Source organism: Pungitius pungitius, chromosome 1 (genome assembly GCF_949316345.1).
Source record: "Pungitius pungitius chromosome 1, fPunPun2.1, whole genome shotgun sequence".
NCBI classification, from domain to species: domain Eukaryota; kingdom Metazoa; phylum Chordata; class Actinopteri; order Perciformes; family Gasterosteidae; genus Pungitius; species Pungitius pungitius.
The window spans coordinates 20,756,440-20,778,355 of record NC_084900.1 but is presented as its reverse complement, the minus strand read 5'-3'; the positions used below and the strand labels follow the sequence as shown (position 1 = coordinate 20,778,355).

Genomic DNA, 21,916 nt, shown 5'->3' with positions numbered 1-21,916 from the left:
GCCGCATTGCAGCACCATGCATCAGAACCATGCAAAGCTAAACTACACTCGCAGCATGTTGACGAGAGATTGCGTTAGAGTGAGAGGCTTTTTTTGCCATATGCTTCATATCAGGCGGACCTGCATTTCCGTGCTGCTAGCAGGACATGGCGTCTTTGCAAACTGAATCTGGCAACAGGATCGGTACGGACAGAGCGTGGATGGCAGGGGTTTCATATGATTAGGGTAACCGCCACAACAGCGGTTCTGATCAGCAACTTGAGACAATGCAGGCCATCGTTTTGGGGGAGGTTCAGTCAGAGCCACAACTGGCTAGACCTTGGCCTCCTTTCTTCAGATGATTGCATTTAGTGTGACAATAGAGAGCAGCATTAATATCAACTAAGGTTAAAATTATTTCTTAGCTGGCTGAAATATTAGATGGTCCACTTAAGGAAGTTAGTATCTACAGTACGCAAGGCATTCGTTTAGGGGCAGCTACGTTAAACTATAAACCAAGGTATCTCCTCTTCATCCCTGCCACTAATGGGCCGTTGAGCTACCCCCTACAGTCACAAACATCGAGGATGGTGAGTTGGGTTCAGGAAATCTATTTTCGTTGGGTGGTTGCCGACGTTGCAGTATTCCCCATGCTGGGTGCTTCAGCACTAAATGGTTCCCACAATATAGGCAGGGGATCTTCTCTCGTGTCCCTAGAAGTCCTTGCATGCCCGAGGGTTAGACTCTCAATAATCTTGGTCATCATGACAAGTTCAAGTTCTAGGAAGTAGATCTTTCATTTGACCCGCCACCTGGGAGCAATTGAGGTTTGTGGTCTTACGGGAACAGTCAAGCTAACATTGCTTCGTTGAACCTAACACAACCATCTGGCGGACTCTGTCACGGCTCTGGGAATATGGGAAAGCAAGAGCCAGCACATCTCTTAAAAAAAAAAAAAATCAAAAAATCATGAACAGAGTTGTGATCCTCTCGGCCACATCAAATGCACTAGCACGGCGAATGGCAGCTTCTATCTGCTTTGGCCACTTTTAAGCATTTTACCTATCTTCGCAGGTTGCGCATCAGCACTCGAGGTAGATGTAACCTGCGTTTTCTGAGCGCTCGTCACTGGCAGGTTGTGAAATGTCTCGGCAATTTCCCGTCTCCAGACGTCCTGGCCCATGCTCAAAGCTCCACTAGAGACTGTCCTACACACGCTCAATACAGATAAGGGCTAGAGCAGTGACAAGCTGACAGGGCGGTGGTCGGCGGCGGCTGCTGTGACAATCCTCCGCCCTGACCATAACACGGTACTTGCAAAGCAAAGATACCTGAAGCGGTAAAAGAGCAGGTAAGCATGCATATAACTGGTGGTGGTGGTGTATTCCTTTGTCAATGTGGGAGGTCACTTCAGCGTCCCCTTACAGTGGACCGTCGTGGTTCCTTACAGTCCCCCTTAGAAGAGAGGCCGTAGGGTCCCATCAAGAGGTCATCATGCAAAGCTTGTGGGCCATGTGTGTAAGTCCCAGCAAGATGTCATCTTTATCATGGAAGGGGCTGGCTGCATAAGACCCATCAGGTGACATCATTCTAATGAGGGCCGTATGTGTAAGTCCCAGCAAGATGTCATCATCCTAAGTTTGTGGGCTGATAGGTATTTCTGCTACCTTACCGAGTGGTGAGAACAAACCACAGAAGAGTTACGTATCATTTTGCAAAGGGGAAGACCAGTGGATGGTGTGTCGACTTCCCGACGAACTTCCCTTTACAACAGCCTTTTATTTGCATCCTTCACACATAAACAACAACAGGGTGGAACATGGGGGCGGGGGCTTCCTCTGTTCTAAAGGGGTGCAGAGTTCATATGTATTGATATCTACTCCTGTGTCAGGGGTGCAGAGTCCATGTGTATTGATTTCTACTATGTATTGATATTTTGCCTGTTTCAGGGGTGCAGAGTTCACAAGCATGCGCTTATGTGTACAACATCTGTGTCAGGGTTGCAGAGTTCACAAGCACGCGATTATGTGTACAACATCCTGTGTTACAGTCAGCTGGTGCTGTACCACTTCTTAGCTGCATATGATAAATTTGTATAAGATGTTGCAAAAGCATAATAATCACCCACTGTGCCCTATCATGGGCCGAGTGCATAAGTCCCAGCAAGGCGACATAAGTTTCAAGGTCTGGGGCCGATTTTGTAAGACCCATCCAGGTAACCTTCTTTCTAGGTCTCAGTCTGGTAAACCCGGTGGGCGATCGGCAGTCCATTGCAACGTCCTCTATTCTATGGAATGCCGTTTTAGTCAAAATTAAATAAATGAACAAATACACGGTAATGCATAATGACACTGCATTTCATAATAAATAAATGAATAAAAACACGGTAATGCATAATGACACTGCATTTCATAGTCAAAATTAAATAAATGAACAAATACACGGTAATGCATAATGACACTGCATTTCATAATAAATAAATGAATAAAAACACGGTAATGCATAATGACACTGCATTTCATAGTCAAAATTAAATAAATGAACAAATACACTGTAATGCATAATGACACTGCATTTCATAATAAATAAATGAATAAAAACACGGTAATGCATAATGACACTGCATTTCATAATAAATAAATGAATAAAAACACGGTAATGCATAATGGCACCGTAATGCATAATGACCCAGTATTTCATTTCACGTTCTTATATGCAAATCAGGGGGCGTGGCTATCTATCACATTCAGAACAGACAACGGAGACGTGTGCAAAAAGGGCTGGCTAAGGCAGTGTTTCTCAACTGGTGGGCCGTTTGTCTAGAGCTGCCGAAGTCGGAACCGCAAGCCCTAGTACTTCCAGAAAACCCTCAATATGTGTCAAAATAGTATCTGCAGATAACCCATGTTGATCGATTTGATCCGCTAATGCTAGCATGCTATCTCGGAGCCCACCGATGTCTTCCATTATGTCAACACTCTCACGTCCCTTAGCCCAGTAGTTCTCAACTTGTCTGGCTCCGGGACCCACCTTTACCCCTTAATGACAAGCGGCGACCCAATTCGATCGGGGGGGGGGGGGTGCTTCCGCGTTCGCTAGCGGTGTCGACGGCACACGGCTCTGTCGTCTGTTCTGAATGTGATAGATAGCCACGCCCCCTGATTTGCATATAAGAACGTGAAATGAAATACTGGGTCATTATGCATTACGGTGCCATTATGCATTACCGTGTTTTTATTCATTTATTTATTATGAAATGCAGTGTCATTATGCATTACCGTGTTTTTATTCATTTATTTATTATGAAATGCAGTGTCATTATGCATTACCGTGTATTTGTTCATTTATTTAATTTTGACTAAAACGGCATTCCATACTATTCTGGGCTTTGACTCACCAGATCTCTTACCTCTGGTTTGACATCAACCCATGCAAGTTTAACTTCTGTCATGACTAACTTTTGGTGTTTGCTTAGGAATTGCACTACGGCAGTGTGTAAGGTATTTATTTATTTATTGACTTACTTATTCGTAGAAAATAAATGTCTTTTGGGGATTGGGCTTATTGGACCTCACTATCCCTGCCTTCGGGGATAGTATGTCATGACGGAGTCCAATCGCCAAAGACCTTGCACAATTCATATTTTATGCTTGTGTAATAAATAATTGTATTACTATTAAACGAGTCTCTCCTGATTGAACTACCTTTACCTTATTACACTCATGTATAATTTTACAAATGTAAACAGACATTCACCCCTGAAAAATAGATATATTATTTCACTTGGAGGAGAATAAATGATATGCCAGTGCCATTTTATTTTTAATTTCAGACTTCAAACTTCAGTCCTTACAAGTAAAATAGATACATACATTTTAAAATAAAAAATGTACATCCATCTCCTACTTGAACAGGTCTTCCAAATGCTTTCCTGACATAGTTGACATTGTACTGAAACTTACAGTGGTCACAAACGCAGCTGTAGTCCAGACCTACACTTCAGTCCTTAGGACCCACTTTAAAGTTTAAAGCTTAATGTGCGGATGTCCATGGTAAAGCTAATGTGACTAGCGCCGGCGAGGAGCCTTTCAATGTGACTGGCGACAACACTCTGGAGTTCAGGTAAGGCCACATCAGAAAAGCCGTGGCTCTAGGTACGTCATTAGCCTGCTGAAGCCAACGTCTTCCACCACGCTGAATGGCTGGTTATTAAGAGCAATAAATTCAATGATTTTGTCATTAAGCTCTTTTACCTTTGGGTGGTCGCTGCTGTATTTTCTAGCTTTGTCAAACGACTGAAGTAGAGGCTGCTGATGGGTTTTTGCCGGTGTTTTAAGATGCATAATCATATTTGTAGTGATGAATTAGTGTTGTTCAACGCCTCCTCGCATCACTTGTGATTTACAAGTACTGCAAATAGCAAGTTTGTTATCCGTTTTTACAGATCTCGAAATACTTCCACACAGCCGACATGTTGGAAGTTTAAGTTTCTGGCGCTCAAGCTGCGTTCACGGTCGTCGCGCGCGCATAGTAAACACTCCACCTTATCGGCAAGGCTCATCGGCAAAAATATCCATATCTGCTGATTATGGTAATTTTAAGCTTTTATCGGCCGATATCGTGCCAATATCATCGTGCATCCCTAGTCTTTTTATCTTTCATACCAATATCAAACCGGATATGCAGAACCAGCCCTTTAAAATGCAGCGTGAAAAAGAGCAGGCCATTAATATGAGTAACTCATTGTAGTAATAAAATCCTAGAAAATTCCCAGCCCTACCTGAAAGTAGGGCTACAACCAACGATTCTTTTTGACTATTTTTTCAATTAGTTGACTAATCTAAGGATAATTTACCACAATGTAGGAGCATGGAAAACAGAGGCAAGTATTCCTTTTGGCTACAACATGTGGCCGTTCATTTCCATTCATTAACTTTGGATTTCAAATGTATTTGAGTAACAAGTTAATACAAATGTAATCATCATAATAGATACATTAAATAGTAATACAAAATTTAAATGCAAATATGCATTTAAATGTGACGAGTGACGGGAACATGACAAGTGAAGAGCATGTGATGGAGGTTGTCCCTGCAGTGGTCCTGCCGTACACCTCTTCTGCTACTTGCAATTACTTGTATCATCTCTGTTAGAGAAATTGAATGTATTGTACATCTTTTACATTGTTGATTCTGTACACATGACATCCATTGCAGTCTGTCCATCCCGGGAGAGGGATCCCTCCTCTGACGTTCTCCCTAAGGTTTCTTCCCTTTTTTTCCCATTGAAGGGTTTTTTCATATTTTGGGGAGTTTTTCCTGTGCCGATGTGAGGGTTTCGGGACAGAGGATGTTGCATGTGTACAGACTGTAAAGCCCTCTGAGGCAAATTTGTAATTTGCGATTTTGGGCTATACAAAATAAAATGAATTGAATTGAATTGAATTGAATTGAATGTTGAGGATAGTCCAGACTCCTTCAGGCTGCACCAGCCTCTGAAGGACAAACTCACATGCTCCTTTGCTTAGTACTAAAATAGAAAGAGAAAAACAGCTTTAATTATCACGTTGTAGGCTTTAGTATCATGGTTTTTATTATGCTAGAGTAGATCTCTTGTAATTGTGTTGATTTGAAATGATTTTTTCCACAATCTTGTGTTTGAAGAGTGGCGGTTGACGTTAACTATTGAGAACGAACAAAAATATAGGCTACAATCATTCACTGATTAACTACACTGCATTTAAAATAGCGTTAGTAAGCATCCTCCATGAGTTGTCCTGTTCTCCAACATGTAAGTGTAAACCTTACGATCAGTTAACAAGGCTAGCGTTTTTTTAGTTAACTAAACTTGCGTGGCGGCTCCAGCAGAAACTAATAAGTATTTAAAGACAGACCTTATTTAAGTGTTTAAGTGTCTAAGTGTTCAGTCAGCAGAGACAAGTTAGATTAACAAAATATAGCCAGTATTTGTTAACTAGTGATAAGTGATGATTAAGTTTCCGGAGTCTCTGAGATTTGTAATCAATGGATTTTTTATCACGCTTTTTTTGTATCCCTTGTGGAGCCCAGGCTGTTGGCTGATGGATAAAATGTTTCCAAATGTTTGAACACATCATTCACACTCATTCCTACACTGATGGCTGGGGACGCCGGACATGGTGCCACCTGCCATCAGGACTAAAAAACATTCGTACCATTCCCACCGTAGTCACAGTATGAGAGCAATGTTTGGGTTAAGTGTCTTCCGTCCTGAAGTTTGAGACACAACCACATTGAAAAGAGACAGCAGCGAGATGACAGCCAATGATGCAATTGTTTCGGTTGTGTTTTGATTGTGGCTAGATAAGACCAGCTGATCTAAACAGCTAATGTCCTGAACAGCTATGATCAATGACAGCACGGAAATAATGAGCGAGCATGCATGAGGAGTGATTGTGGTGAATTCATGACATCAATATTGTATTGGGGCAACGGAGGGAATCAAACAACATAATCATGATTGCTTAAGCATCCAGAAATGGATTGAAACTGAGTAAATTAATCAACAGGGGTGAGAAGCTCTCAGCGGGGTAGGCCTGGACCTCGATCTAGTGTATTTATGCGTCTTTATGTTTGGTTCACATTCCCATTTTATATTTTGTTCGCCATACATTTGGCTCAGAGCTTTGCATTTCCCTACTTTTTACACTTCTTGTTACATGCTTAATTGTATTGTGTTGCTTTCATTACATCCACACTGCATGTGCAATAGATTTTAATCCAATGCTAAGAGGTACCATGTTTTTGAGAAGTACTTATGCTGACATTATTAAATTGAATATATCTGCATCCTCTCCAACATTTGACAACTGGGCAAAAAGCTAAAAAGTTGTTTAGTCTCCCTTTTCAACCCTTTAAATAATTTCGGTAATGATTTTTAAGGGACATATTCTTGTGACAGTTACTGTATTTTATCTTTTCTTAAATTGAATGTAATGCTTTCATTTACTTCTTGTACTGTATGTCTACACTTGTATCTTGTTTTTTTCTCTGTGTTTTTAAGTAGCTTTCCACTCAAAAAGCAAATCCGTTGTGACGTATGATGTTGGTGATCTGTAGGGAACTAACGTTTCGTCATATCAAATAATTCAGGGTAAAACTATCAGACAAAACGGAGCTTTTTGTACATGCATTAGCTGGTTGGCTGAGTCACTCGTCAGTCATTTTTCTGCCGTGTCCAATTGGCCCAAAGTACGTGTTGTGGGCGGGTGTAATATTCGTGGCAGTGGGGGCGTGACTGATAGATCCGACAGGAAAAACTAAAGAAAGGCGAAGATATCCAATAATACGGTAAAAAATGCTGTAAAAGTAACTCCTCAGATTAGGTATTGTATAAATCGCTTTGCCTATCAGGTTAGGTGTTAGAACGAAGCGATGTGTAGAGCTCTTAAAATGTTCGATATCCAGTTAGAGAAGTGGCCAGGTCCCCCGGAAAACTTAGCAAAGTTAGCAAGCTAATAGTTAGCCTCCTTAGATGGAATGGAAACCGCTGCTAGCTAGAAGTTAGCCGATTCTCCTCTTTTTCGTTAACAGATGGAGGGTAAATGAAAACTCAATGTAGTTTAAGGTGGCATTAGGATAGCAAGGTATCTGTAAGGAGACTCAATCCCCAAAGATTGAGTTGACAGACGCCATAGCCCATTACACGAAGAGGTAAACGGCAGTGAGGAAGTGTTAGAAGTTGTTATAATTCAACAGTAAACGTTACGTCAGACCTTACTCGGACGTTAGCCTTTTTCTACAGTTCCACGTCAACATATTTGGCTCTCTAACGCGGGTATAAGGTTCATATATCAACGTTAGGCGGTGTCACTGGGAGAAATGCGATGTAAATGAGGAGATCCATCCACCAACGAACTCTGGATGCTTCCACTGAGTTGCCTTCAGGCGGGATGGTTGTGTGAAGCACACATCCCACATCCACCTGTTCAGGACAACAGAGTCACAGTGAACAAGTCACAAAGATGTGTTGATTTACGGCACTTCTGATCACAGGGGGAGATTGCTTTAATCTGTCCGGATATTATGAAATGATTTCTTGTCAGAGTAGGTAAGAATTGTTGTCGACTTGAGATTTGGGCTGTGTTCAAACCAACAACGGTACTTGGTGAAGTAGTGAACCCAGCAGAGCCTTGGTTTACCAGTGAAGTTCACCCAAGGCAATATTCTTAGTAGATAACTTCAGTATTTTGACCTCGGCACTAATTCCTCAGTTCCTCTTGCCACCGCTTCAAGTGGAGGAATGCCTATTCTATAGTTTTAAAATATAAAATTTCCATAGAGTCTGATAAATCAATCAAAGTCCATGGTTTAACATGTTAATGCAGGGCACTTATTCTTGGACTGAAGAGTGAGAAGAACCACGCACCTGAGAAGACAGGAAACAGAAGCGCCACTGTTGCCAAAGAGGAGAGCTGGAAACGCAGCAGTTCACATTGCATGGTTGCTCAACTTTTCTAAAAATACACAGTGATAAAACAATGCAGCTGAACTTGGCAGGATTTGAGGAGCACGTAGTTAATGAGCAGATGTTCACGGTTTGAAGGAGGGATTTCATTAAGCTGTGCAGAGGCTTAGCTAATTTGATTTGATTCTGATCAACTTGAGCAAAGAACATGCTTCATTCATTGCAAACCGGTGCAAAAAACATTTTCACACTTTATGCACCCAAGCGCTTCCTGTTTAGCCTCTTCACATTCCATGGCTCAACAGTTCTGTTTCCCATGACAAAACTGTTCATTCTACTCCAAGTTGTCTAAAAGTTAACTAGGATTTCATATTTTCAGTCTAACGTCCCAAACTCCTCCGTTGACGTCCCTGATCTCGAATACTGGTTAATGTCTTCATCCTGTTGTTGTTATTCTCTCAGATGGCAGCAATCAGAAAGAAGCTTGTGATAGTCGGTGACGGCGCCTGTGGAAAGACTTGTCTCCTCATAGTGTTTAGCAAAGACCAGTTCCCCGAGGTCTATGTGCCTACAGTGTTTGAAAACTATGTGGCCGACATTGAGGTGGACGGTAAACAGGTAAGCTGTTCAATATTCTGAATAAACAAATTGCACAATTTCAAAAAAACGCATACAATCAAACTAATGTCACTAGGACAACAGTAGAGCATAACGAAATAGGCAGAACTGCTAATTGCAAGGGAGAACCGTTACAAACATGTTGTAGGTAATGCAGGCTGTCACTGTTGTTGTGGCTTATTATTGAAACATTTTTAAATACATTGACAAACTCTTTGGCTTCAGAACTTAAACTTATGAATATAGAAAGCCAGGCTAGTCCTTTCCATCTGCTTCCACTATTGTACATCACTCTCTCACAGAGAAAGGAAATATCTGTATTTTCCAAAATATTGAACTGTTTCCATTAACAAAACATTCACATTCAACACAAACTGGTCACGTGAAGAAGTTTACTTATTGTCCTTTTTAAATGAAATATGAATCATTTCCTTGTCTTTTCTGATTATTCACAAATTGTATTTTATGTATTTTTTTTCCAAAGAACATTTGAATCCGTAAATTCAAAGGCAGCCTTTGTCGTGAAAATGTAGTGAATGAGGTAGGACTCTCCCGTCCGGTTGTAGGTGGAGCTGGCTCTCTGGGACACAGCGGGTCAGGAGGACTACGACCGCCTGAGGCCTCTCTCCTACCCAGACACAGATGTCATCCTCATGTGTTTCTCCATCGACAGCCCTGACAGTTTGGGTGAGGCTTCTTCCTTTGTGCTGCTGCTTTTTCTTAAACATTCGGTCGGGGTTCTGCTCGGTGTTCACCATGTACACCTTGTGCAGAGAATATTCCAGAGAAGTGGACTCCCGAGGTCAAGCACTTCTGCCCCAACGTGCCCATTATTCTTGTGGGGAACAAGAAAGACCTGCGTAATGACGAGCACACGCGTCGGGAACTGGCAAAGATGAAACAGGTCAGTGACCACCAAACTCACACGAGCCCTAGTGCATAAAACAACGTTACGCTAAGTAGCAGGCAGTATCGTTTGACTTATGCATGCTGGCTTTTTACAGACAAGAGCGGCATTGAACTCTGGAAACTGGCATGAAGCTAAAGGGATGGGGTGCATGCTTTGTAGCCTGGTTGTATAAGGGGCTTCTCCATACTGGGTGTGTTACTGCAAAAACAGACAAGAATACTAGCATGGGAGCCGAGGGAGGTATTTTAGAAATGTAGTAAAGATTGAGCCGATGGCTTAACGCTAACAGCGCTAAGAGGTCTATAGACCTCATCGCCCGGGCGATGGTGGCACATGGAGTAGAGAGGGTGTGCTGGGAACTGCAAGGTCAGTGCTTCGAATCCTTGCTGCCCCATGCGCCATGTTGAAGTGTCCCTGAGCAAGACACCCAACCCCCAACTGCTTCCCGGGCAAGATGTAAAAACCACGGGTTAAAAATGCAATGTCAGCTTAATGTAATGTAGACAAACATGCTGACGTCATTTGAGCCCAGTGCAGAATGGCGACCGTGGGGCTGGCTCACATGCATGAACGTGCACTAAAAGCATACAAGGTGATGTAAAAATGCAGCGTCCCCTAAATGCAGGGACCATTTCTGGTCAATTCACATAAATGGTGTCATTCTCCCTGGATGCGACGGTGAAGGGCGTGTGTGATCACCCTGAAAACGGTCAAACGCAATCTTTTCTGGCAAGGCACCGTGCCTCAAAGCTGTAGTATACTATATGCAGGATCTTTCCTGAACTGGTCGCCATACAGGTAGTGGCGTGAAAAATTGAGTGGTGTTTGGCAGGTAGACGTTACTGCAGTCCACTTTCAAGTTGAGCCTAGTTTGTAGCAGTATTTATGTTTTAATGTTGCCATTCCTTACATGGACAAAAGCAAAAGGACAATTTTGTCTAGTGTGATCCGGATGCAATTTATCCAATCGTAGGCTCACTACTTACCAAACTACTCCACTGAAAATCTAAACACGGAAGTGTTCTCTTTCCCATGCAGTAAGACACTTATAAGAACGATCTATATTAATTTTTAAATGATGTCTTGTTTACTACCAGCCCAAGATCTCCTTCCATGATTTTGGTTGATCTGTTGATCCTTACAGGAGCCAGTGAGGTCAGACGAGGCGAGAGACATGACTAACCGGATCAACGCCTTTGGGTACTTGGAGTGCTCAGCCAAGACGAAGGATGGTGTGCGGGAGGTGTTTGAGATGGCCACCAGGGCGGCGCTGCAGGCCAAGAGGCGAGGCAAGAAGGGCGGCTGCACACTGCTATAGAGTGTCGGGTCACGCAGGATCGGAGGGGGGACAAACCAGGCCAAAAAAATCCGAAATAAAAAAGATCCCTCCTCCCTGTACCAAGGCGGTCACAACGAATGGGGCGTTATGATGAGAGAAAAGGGAGTATATACATTTACATGTACATGGTTATAGCTTTTAGCTTTCCAATGAAAATATTGTAATCTTGTGCTTGTAATTCTTTAGACATGACATAATTAAGAGAAGGGAACATTGCTGTCAGGAAATGGAGGATTTCAGTTCCAAACCTGTGAGGATTCTGAGGGCCTCCAGTGAGACTCCTTCATGCCCATGGGAAAACATCCCTGAACATTGGAAGGGCTTCTTTCCATTTTATGAACCTCTCCGCTTTACAGAGCAGATTTTGATGAGACCAACTTGTTTGAATGTTTTGTACAAGCTTGTTCATGAATGTAATACGTTAATCTCAACTGTCAGTCAGACAATAACGCGATTGAGTTGTTGTGGACAGTCAGACACTGTATACAGCTGAGTATTCAATTTGACAGTAGCTCCAATTTGACTTAACTTGAGAGGACTAGACCATGATATAAAACAGGCTGGTGTAGAGATTAGCCTTGTTCCATAGGTATATATCGCATTTTTGTCAGATGTCTCCCTGATTTCAGATCTGCTCCTGTTTTTTATTATCCATTAATGCAAATCCAACAGCTTCTGTGTCCCCATTATCTATATTCAGTTTCTGTCACTTCTAAAGCACCCTTTGCATCACTACACTTGGCTTCATGTCAAAGTTTCTCTCTTTTAACACAAACGCAGTTTTCAGTTAATAATTAGTCCCTTTGCAGTTCCCTCCCCTTATTGTTGTTTTGCTACTAACCTGGAAACACAACACTTTATGAACAGATTCTACATTGAAAACCCTCCAGGTTGTCCTGTAGTTACCGGCAGGCTTTTCATTTAAAAACATCTACAGGAGATATAGTTTTAGAGGCAGTAACTTAACAGCATTAACTGATGATGTACAATTACTCCAGCCTCAATGGTTTAACCGCCGTTATTGGACATACATTATTTAAATAGCAGCTTTTATTTCTTGTGTTCTGACGTAGCTGGCACCTGCCAGGGTGTTATTTGAAGGGGTCGGTTTCCACCTGAATGTCTGCAACTATTCTTTTTTTTCTGCTTTTCTGTTGTATGTTATTTTAACTATGTGATATTCTACTGGCTAATGTTGTATTATTTGCACAAAGCTTAAAAGTCAAATTCTATAATACAAAATGAAAGCAACTGCTTCAAGATTGGTCACTAGGGGAATATTGTTTTGTATACAATGATGAATGAATCCTCACTTTCCGCCAATTGTCTTTTTTAATGTATTATAAAGGAAATAAACTGTAACAATATTCTCACATGCTTTTTCTTTATTTCTTTTGTCATGAATCATGCGTTTGACTGCCTCTCATGGGTGTTGTTGGACAACTATTGTTAGATTTAGCAGGGAATGAAACCAAATGTAATAAATATATACTGCCCCACTTGTTAGTCTACTCATAATTTTTCTCACTGGGAGGAAAGTGGTTTTTGGGGGTCATTTTAACTGCATTGTGGAGATAGACAGTACGCATCAAGATTTCATTCAGCTGTCAACTAACTAATGAATCAATTCCAGTACTTGGCCGAATGGGAAAACCTTATGCTTGGACTTCTTTTTCACCACACCAGAAATCACACTGCCTAAACAGCACAAATGAGTCCCCTTCTAAAACCACCACAATCCCACCTAGTACCTAAAAATCCTAGGCCTCTGTGGGTCTGGTGCAGACACCTGGAAACACAAGCCTATTAGACCACCAGGGGAGTATTCCAGAAAGGAGGTTCATCAAACTCTGAGTCTATCCCTGAACTCTGAGTTGATTTACCCTGAGATTGGAAACTTTGAGTTGGGTTTCAGAACAGCTGTTTAAATTTGGTTCAATCAACTCGGCGTAGGTTGACTCAGATTTCTGCGCGTGCACTGAAAGCAACATGAATGGAGCCATGATACAATGATTTACCATGGCAACGACCACAAACAATCGGTCGCCATACGTCACCCCTATTGAGCTGGAAATATTAATGCAAGCGTACAGAGAGTATGAAGCGTAATTAGAAACAAAGCAACACGCTACTGCAGCAAAAGACAGAAACGTGGGAGAAAACTGCTGCTCGGGTCAATGCATAAGTTCCAATATAGTGATGTCAGTTAATATTTAATGTACACACTAATCATAATCCATACGTTTTACTAATTCCGAGTGGGAAAATTACACTTTTACACTGTTAGAATGCAGTACACACAGACTTGGAATACACAAGAATACACTAATCACAAGAATAATATCGCTGGTAAAAACTGGTACATTGAACCTCTAATGTATTTTATTCAGGTACATCCTGTGGAACTCTTTCCTTTTTAATAACTCACAGGGTTCACTTTTCGCACGGCTCTGCATACAGTGGCTTTAGTAATATTCTCCATCACTGTTGTAAAGCACATATGTCCAACTTGCGGCCACACATGGCCTGCTGGGCCGCCTAGTGCGTGCGCCTGGTGACAGCCGTCACCGTCAGTCAGCGAACAGTCGGCCGTACCGTTCGCCGGTCGGATTGGCAAACAACGATTTTTTAACAGTACAACGGCAAATAAATCTAGCAGAGTTGAGATCCTCCATGTGGCAGTGGCAACTCGTGGCAGGGGGGTCGGCGGGTTCCGGGGGCGCTGTGACTTCTGTGGCAACCTGTTAGGCGTCCCCAAAATGCCACTGCAGCTTTAATTGATAATCATCAGGCTGCTGACTGGTGAGCTGGTGTGTACTGAAACGTTAGCTAGTTGGTTAAATGTGAGCGTGCTGTAGTGTTTATGTTGTTAGAGGTTTAATAAAAACTCTAGCAAGGTATTTCTCTCTCAAGTTTCATCCCAAAATGTTTTTTTCACCCTCCCCAATTCATATTTTTAGGAACCCCTGAGTTTGGGCTCTCAGCATGGAAAATTTAAAAATGAATGCTTCGTCAATAAATGAGAGTGGGACTAGTCCTCAGGTGCACTCTATAATGTCTGGTGGAGGCCTGCCACAAATTCCTGATAGCATGGCTCTGAAATGAAAAGCATACAGCCAACAACAAACATATAAAAAACTCATGTTGTCAAATTATTATTTGTTTTCAATTCACCCACAAACCTGTGTCTGGGTCAATAAACGAGTGTCTGATGAGGAAGTCCAAGACCACCATGGCAGAGTTGGGTTTGAAGTCATCAGTGGCCAGCAGTTCCTTCACCTAAAACCAAGACAAGACCAAATCTGATACGTATGTCTGAAATCTAAATCTTTACAATATTAATATCACTCTGTGGAATATATCCTTGACCCTGACCTTATCTAGGGGCAGTAGGTAGAAGTCTTGGACCTCTCCATCACCTGCTCGAGGCTTGAAGTCCCGAGGAAGTTCCAAATCAAAGACAAACTGACTTTCTGCGAACACCCCGTCCTCGTCCTCGTAGGTGTAACTGTAACATACGTTCAAGTAGTTCAGTGTGCTGCTGTGTTGACACGAGTGGGAAGACAAATCAATGTCAAATCAGAGAGCGCAAATCGGCTCCATGTGTGCACAAATCAAACATCACATGACAACCACACACACACACACACACACACACACACACACACACACACACACACACACACACACACACACACACACACACACACACACACACACACACACACACCTTTTGTCACTCAAGTCTAAGAGATTTTTAGAGGGCCTTTTGCTCCAAAAGCGTCTGTGCCCTCACCTACCTGCCTCCTCCAGCCCCAGCACTCACATACACAACCCACAGAGTAAATTCTCAATGAAATGTAGCTTAAGCGCAGTCAGGAAGACAACCAGTCGGGCTCTTTTGCCTCTTATGTATTTACGCTATCAGCTGATTGGTTACTAAAATGTGCACGCCCCCAATCAGATTCTACAACTGTTCCCTGGACCCAATCACGTTGTTGCTGTCAAACGTTTAAAAGTGTTCTCCTCTCTGTTGGCTGTCAGGTGTCATTTTCAGTGTGTAGCTGAGGCGACCCTCCTCCACCCCAGTCACCTCCAGTTGGCATCGGCGTGGTTCCTGGTTTATCATCTAGTTGCTGCTATTCCTTTCACCACCACCACCAGTGTCTGGACTCCAGGGGGATTGGGCATATTGGGCCTCAGTATCCCTACCTTCGGGAATAGTCCCTCAGGATGGAGTCCAATCGCCAAAGAAGTTGCACAAGTCATAGTTGATGCATATGTAATAAACCGTTGTTACTATCAAATAAGTCTCTCCTGATTGAAATGCTTGTGATTAGGTTTCGGCATACTTTCAAACACAGACACCGTTCAACAATCAAAATATTCTGCTCATTTAGGGCACTTTTTTGTATTTCTACCTCTTATCCTTTTTTTTAAATATTAAGAAATATTCATCTTTTTCTTCACAATGATTCTCTATGGATAATTTCTTAAATCCACCTAAACTTCAACCAGATCTTTCAGCTTCTGTATATATCTGTGATAACTCGACCCCCCCCCCAACCTCAAGCCCCAGCACCCCACTTTACATTTCAAAATAAAAGGGAAGGGAAGGGAATCGTGAAGGAAATGCTTGTAATGATAACTATTGTTTAATATCCTTTGTTAGTGTGCCAAACATTTGGATTATGTATCCTCTACCATTCTCTTCTACACATAAACACATCATTTCAAAACAAAAGCCCCATGGATAGAGTTCTGGAATGCTTGTGCTGAGACCTATCATGTGATAACCTTTGTGTGTGCCAAACATTTTGATTCTCACTCACCCTCTGGCCCCCAACAAATCCCAAAATTTCATTCTAATGAAAGCCCCCAATGATCCGTTTGTCTAGGGTCTTATCTGTCTCATTGTCTGACGTGTAGTTTGGACAAAAATTCTTGTTCATACTTTCCGCCCTTTAATTAGCATGTGAACAACAACAACTGGTGCAGCTGTCGTTCATCACCATGACAACCGTATACACGCAAGCACTCACTCTGGGTCTCTTCTTGCCTCACATGGGTCATTGATATGACATATCTGACACATGACTTGGACATATTAAGTCATTTTATATAGACATGTTGCAAACCCCACCTCCTCCCTTCCTCCACTCTAATCCCCCTATAACATAGATTGTTTTTTTATCTGGTTACTGGAGTTTTTAATCACACGTACCTCCAAGAAAATAGAGCAACTGCTGGGACCTATTTTCAGTGGCGGATTAATCCCCCATGTTAATGGTTAAGAAGGAAGATTGTAAAGGGACTTAACAAAGCTACTTGTGTAGCGCTTGTTTAACTTGTACACACAGAGCGTTTTTGTAGATACATTCCTGGTCAAATTGAGTCTGTTAACTAGATTTGATCAGCATATATCAGCTGACTTATCCTTTAACTCCAAGAGACTCACCTTACGTTGGTCACAGGAAAAGCCTTTTCTGCAATGGTTGCTGGGATACAGGCTTCCTCCTGACATTCTTTGACCAGAGTGGTTTTGATGCCAACACCAGCAGCGATACCACCTGCTGCCTTCAGAAGACACAAGACATCACCCTTTTGAGATTCATCATTTGGAAACCTGACATATTAAATTAAACTTTCATTTCTCGGTCCACATCTACCATCTCTGACGGGGGGGCGTGTCTCAAGACATTCCCAGGCCAGAATGGCGATACGATCTCTACACCTAGTCGTGGGTCTTCCCTGAGGCCTCTTCTCAGCTTGCCGTGCCCGGAAAACCTCCCCAGGGGGGACGCCCAAGAACATATTTAATCAACCACCTCAACTGGCTACTTTCCAAACAAGCAGCGGCTCTACTCCAAGCTAATCACGGATGACCAGCCACCCTCTGAAGGGAAACCCATTTTGGACTGTAAACCCCGCGCCTCGATATCCTGACTATGAATACCACAAACGGGATTGGTGACAGGTCGCAGCCCAATCCAACTTACTGACGAGACCTCAAAAACCACAAAAGTTTGGGCAGACAGGGATTGGATGGCCCCAAGAAGGGACGCCCCTCACCCGGTACTCCAGCAACACCTCCCACAGTATCTCTCGGGGAACCCGGTCATATCCATGTCCATAAAATACATGTAGACCGAATGAGCATACTCTCAGATCTACTCCATGATCTAGCATTACAATTGGTGGCATCAGTCAATCACAGTGTGTGCTCACCACATTGTCCAGAAGTCCGGGGTATGTCTGCTTAGTGAGGGAGCGTCGAGCGAGCCACATGTCAACTTCCCCGCTCTACCCAATGGTGTAGCCGTTGACATGGACTCCGTACCGCTTCACTCCAAAGAGACCTGAGGTTTAACATCACAGTGAGCTTACACACCAATACCGTTAGAAGCCGACGGGGCAGCCAAAGTTTGCCAGGAATACTTACTTGTAGCTGCTCTCTCCATCCACATCAAAGGAGGGTCGGAGAATTTTGGCATCACACTGTAATTCTAAAAGATAACGAATGCCTCAAGATTACTGAGGGAGATTTGGGGTAGGAGGCTGGGATTTTAATTCCAGTGCATGACCTTCATTAAGGTTGTCAGTAAAGGCCCAACTAGCATTTCCACTTCTCTTGGGACAGATCTCGTGGAAATTCTGTCTTACATGTCATCTTCTAAAATGACATGTAGAGATTTTGCAATTTAATGTGAAGTCTTTGTTCTTTTCACGACTGCATGCGTAAAGGAAAACATATATCCTGTCTGTGACTATGTTTACCGTTAGTGCTGCAGTAAAAGGATGGCTCATAGTGTTTTTGATCTTTTACAAGGCCTTTCACACAATCGATCACAACCAGATACTTAATTTGGACGGACCCCATCTTTTTATGAAGCCACTAGATTTGTCTGCCCTTTCAACCCTTTATATATACTGCCCTTTATATATATATATATATACACGTATGTATATATATATATACATATATATATGTATATATATATATATACGTATATATATATATATATATATATATATATACATACACTCACCGGCCACTTTATTAGGTACACCTGTCCAACTGCTCGTTAACACTTAATTTCTAAGCAGCCAATCACATGGCGGCAACTCAGTGCATTTAGGCATGTAGACATTGTCAAGACAATCTCCTGCAGTTCAAACCGAGCATCAGTATGGGGAAGAAAGGTGATTTGAGTGACTTTGAACGTGGCATGATTGTTGGTGCCAGAAGGGCTGGTCTGAGTATTTCAGAAACTGCTAATCTACTGGGATTTTCACGCACAACCATCTCTAGGGTTTACAGAGAATGGTCCGAAAAAGAAAAAACATCCAGTGAGCGGCAGTTCTGTGGGCGGAAATGCCTTGTTGATGCCAGAGGTCAGAGGAGAATGGCCAGACTGGTTCGAGCTGATAGAAGGGCAACAGTGACTCAAATAACCACCCGTTACAACCAAGGTGGGCATAAGAGCATCTCTGAACGCACAGTACGTCGAACTTTGAGGCAGATGGGCTACAGCAGCAGAAGACCACACCGGGTGCCACTCCTTTCAGCTAAGAACAGGAAACTGAGGCTACAATTTGCACTATATATATATATATATATATATATATATATTTCTGTATTGCAATTGTCCTTTAATCATCTTGTATGCTATTCTCTTTTAAATGAAGATTTCGCGGCACAGTAACCCCGTGTGACGTCAGAGCCCCACCTCGTCCCTCCACCCTTTCAGACACGTCAGGTAGCCCTCCTGTCTCTCTGTTCGCAGGACCGAGTCCACGGCCGCGGTCCTCTTCACGTTCGAGTCCCAGCTCGGGCACAGCGAAAGCGCGCCCCCGCGCGGAGGACAGAACACTTCCGGGTACTGTGTCAACACCGACGCTACGCGTGGAGTTACCCAGCCCACCTGTGCTCCGTTAACCTCAAACTTCAAGCATTCAGAACGACAGGAGCCTGCGGGAACAAGTCGGACAGTGTTATACTTTAATAAGCAACCGTCGTGTTACGTTTTAACTCAGTGTAACTCACCTGGTAAACAAAAGTTATTCATTCTGCGGAGGAGCTGGAGTATTTGTTGGGACCAGGTAGAGTTAGACATCTTACAGACCACGTGTCGTGCAACAGTAGAGTAAACTTGAGTGAGGTATGTGGACCAGACGACTGATAGTCACACGTACATGCTAATCAAGCTACTGTTTTGAACGCCATGTTCTTTCTTAGAGCGCTCTGCGCATGTCCGCTTCTTCACGTCTCACTGACGTAAAATGCGACTCGAGGCAGCGCCTTTAGCCCGCCTAAAATGTTATTGGTTTCTATCAATACCATCTATAAACTGTATTTAAACTATAATCTGTTAAACATCCAATACAAAAGCTTACACATTACATGTGTATTATTTCAGTTATTGATAAAACAAAGATGCATGGGCAGGAAATACAGAGGTAAAGGACTCAAATATGTATGTGTGGTATCCTAATAGATAAATGCCACATTAAACACCCTTGGACCACTTTTTAAAGCACCATTCTATTAAATATGAAATAACTATACTTGGAATATGTGAAACACAGTTTTGTTTAACTGCTATATTAATTAGTTGCTTGGTAAATCGGGAACAACTAAAATTACTATAAGCAGAAAGGTACATGTACACACAAGAACTCAGTACTAAAATATAACAATCAGTAATGCGGGAGACGTTTACTGTGAAGTCAGGGCTGGACTGGGACAAAAAAAGGGCCCTGGCATTTTTGCTCAGACCGGCCCACCACAATCGGTCGGACACAACCACCAACCAGTACACTATCCTTGCGGTCCCTGTAGATATGCATATCTACTGTTCCGTTCCCAAAAACCCATACAAAGCTGAGAACTATACTGTAACTGCCATGGACGGTAATGTCGGTAATCAGACAGTTGATGGACCCCATTGACTTCCATAGTAGAAAAAATGACAACCTGACACTCAGACTTTATAATAGCAACAGCCGACAACAATTATGTTTGTTGCCTTATTATAATATTCATTAATTGAGGTAACTGTTAAATCGTCATCATCTTTGTTGTGGCCCAGCCAGGCCCACACACACTATCCTCATGCACCCGCCCTGATTAACACTCCCTCTCTGTTCATGTACCTGCTTGCTTAGCGTTTCAATGACACTCTCCTGCTCACTCTGTCCCTCCTTGACTTCACTGTCAGACTCAGACACCTGCTGCACCTTCGCCTCTGCTGCCTGCGAGCTAGGGTTGCCAACCGTCCCGTATTACCCGGGACATCCCGAATTATGGGGAATTTTGATTTGTCCCGTCCGGGACAGCTCCAGTCCAGATTTCCTATCACAGCCTGCTAAGTCAATGACGCGCGAAAAACTCCCGGTTGTTGTGAAGTTGTGGCGCATCAGACCAGTGTGCGCGTGGGGGCCGGGTGGCCAGAGTGGAGCATGTGAGGTTGTGCAAGCCCGGCCGCCGACCGCTAGCACCAACCCGTCAGCCCGCGAAAGTGTCCCTGATTTGGGTTTGGGAGAGTTGGAAACCCTACTGCGAGCCGCAAGCACCGCTATCGCTATGGCGAGTCACCTCTCCTCTTCCATGTGCTATGTTCACCTGCTGTTTCTGCAACATGTCGTCAGGTACTGTAGTAGTTTTGGAAACTGAAGCTACAGCACTAAACGTGTCGGTTATTTTTGAACACGTTGAGGCATCAACCTCTAGATTTTTTTTTTGCCCCGCAATTTCTCCGCACCCCCCTTGCTCTTACGTTTTTGTTTCTCCATTCTAATCCACACATTTCTTACTGGCTCTGAGCCACTGAATGCATCTGACTGACACACGGAGAGGGAGGGGTGGAGCCTGCTAAGAGATGATTGGGCCAGCCCAGTGTCAGTATGGAAAATGAACCAATGGGCCGCTGTCCCTGCTTTATGGGCCGGTCGAAAGCAAAAAAATGAAAATAAAATGTATATGCCTATCGACTGGCCCCCAAGTGCGCCGGTATGCCCGATTACCAGTCCAGCCCTGTGTGAAGTTATTGTAAAATATTTAAATTTTACAACAGGTTTCAGCTAAACCAAAATTAAAAAACGCATAGATATTGTGAACTCACAATGAAGAGAATTTAGTTTGAATTCATGGTCAAATAATTTATAGTGTGATGGCTTCAATATGGAACAAAACGGTTCCCTTCAGGTGCATCCTGTGGGATAATTGTATGGAAAACTGGGCCAACATTAACTCACTTTTATTAGGTCTGTATTATTATTTTTATCCTTTCAGCTAATGTTGTCATTGTCTTAATTGTCTGTCTTTTTGTGAGCACAGAGACCCTCAAGGGCTGTGTACTTAGTCCCCTGCTGTACACCCTCTTCACTGTGTGGCCTCCCAGGAAAACAACAAAATCATCAACTTTGCAGATGATACTGCGGTTGTTTGAATGATCGCTGGTGAGGCTGAGGCAGCGTACAGAGGAACAACTAACCTTCACTAAAAAATCGTAGCACTTAAATTGTACTTATAAATGCTCTATAGCAAGTTGTAAATCTGCTTATTTAAAGAAATTGCACTTTCTTGTTTGATGTGTTACCTCATTCCAATGCTGGTGTCCAGG

The 21,916-nt window shown here is 42.9% G+C and overlaps 2 protein-coding genes across 2 annotated transcripts; one reads left to right on the top strand and one right to left on the bottom strand.

Moving 5' to 3' along the window:
• Window positions 1-7,158: 7,158 nt before the first annotated feature.
• Window positions 7,159-12,664, top strand: rhoaa (ras homolog gene family, member Aa). Its single transcript, XM_037456935.2, has 5 exons — window positions 7,159-7,307; window positions 8,887-9,042; window positions 9,609-9,729; window positions 9,816-9,946; window positions 11,097-12,664. Exons 2-5 carry the CDS (start codon window positions 8,887-8,889, stop codon window positions 11,268-11,270), a joined length of 582 nt encoding a protein of 193 aa, XP_037312832.2. The 5' UTR covers window positions 7,159-7,307; the 3' UTR covers window positions 11,271-12,664.
• A 138-nt stretch (window positions 12,665-12,802) lies between these two features.
• Window positions 12,803-19,624, bottom strand: tpk2 (thiamin pyrophosphokinase 2). The gene is given in 8 exon segments (XM_037456933.2): window positions 12,803-14,387; window positions 14,474-14,570; window positions 14,667-14,799; window positions 16,750-16,868; window positions 17,520-17,650; window positions 17,734-17,797; window positions 19,022-19,263; window positions 19,339-19,624. Coding segments are annotated over 8 exon segments (903 nt in total). The 5' UTR covers window positions 19,409-19,624; the 3' UTR covers window positions 12,803-14,340.
• Between the last annotated feature and the right edge of the window lie 2,292 nt (window positions 19,625-21,916).

Bases quoted from the DNA above. Each gene is read 5' to 3' on its own strand.
- rhoaa (XM_037456935.2), top strand. From the start codon at position 8,887: ATGGCAGCAATCAGAAAGAAGCTTGTGATAGTCGGTGACGGCGCCTGT. The intron at 9,043-9,608 runs GTAAGCTGTTCA...GTCCGGTTGTAG, and splicing joins TTGAGGTGGACGGTAAACAG to GTGGAGCTGGCTCTCTGGGA. The intron at 9,947-11,096 runs GTCAGTGACCAC...TGATCCTTACAG, and splicing joins AACTGGCAAAGATGAAACAG to GAGCCAGTGAGGTCAGACGA.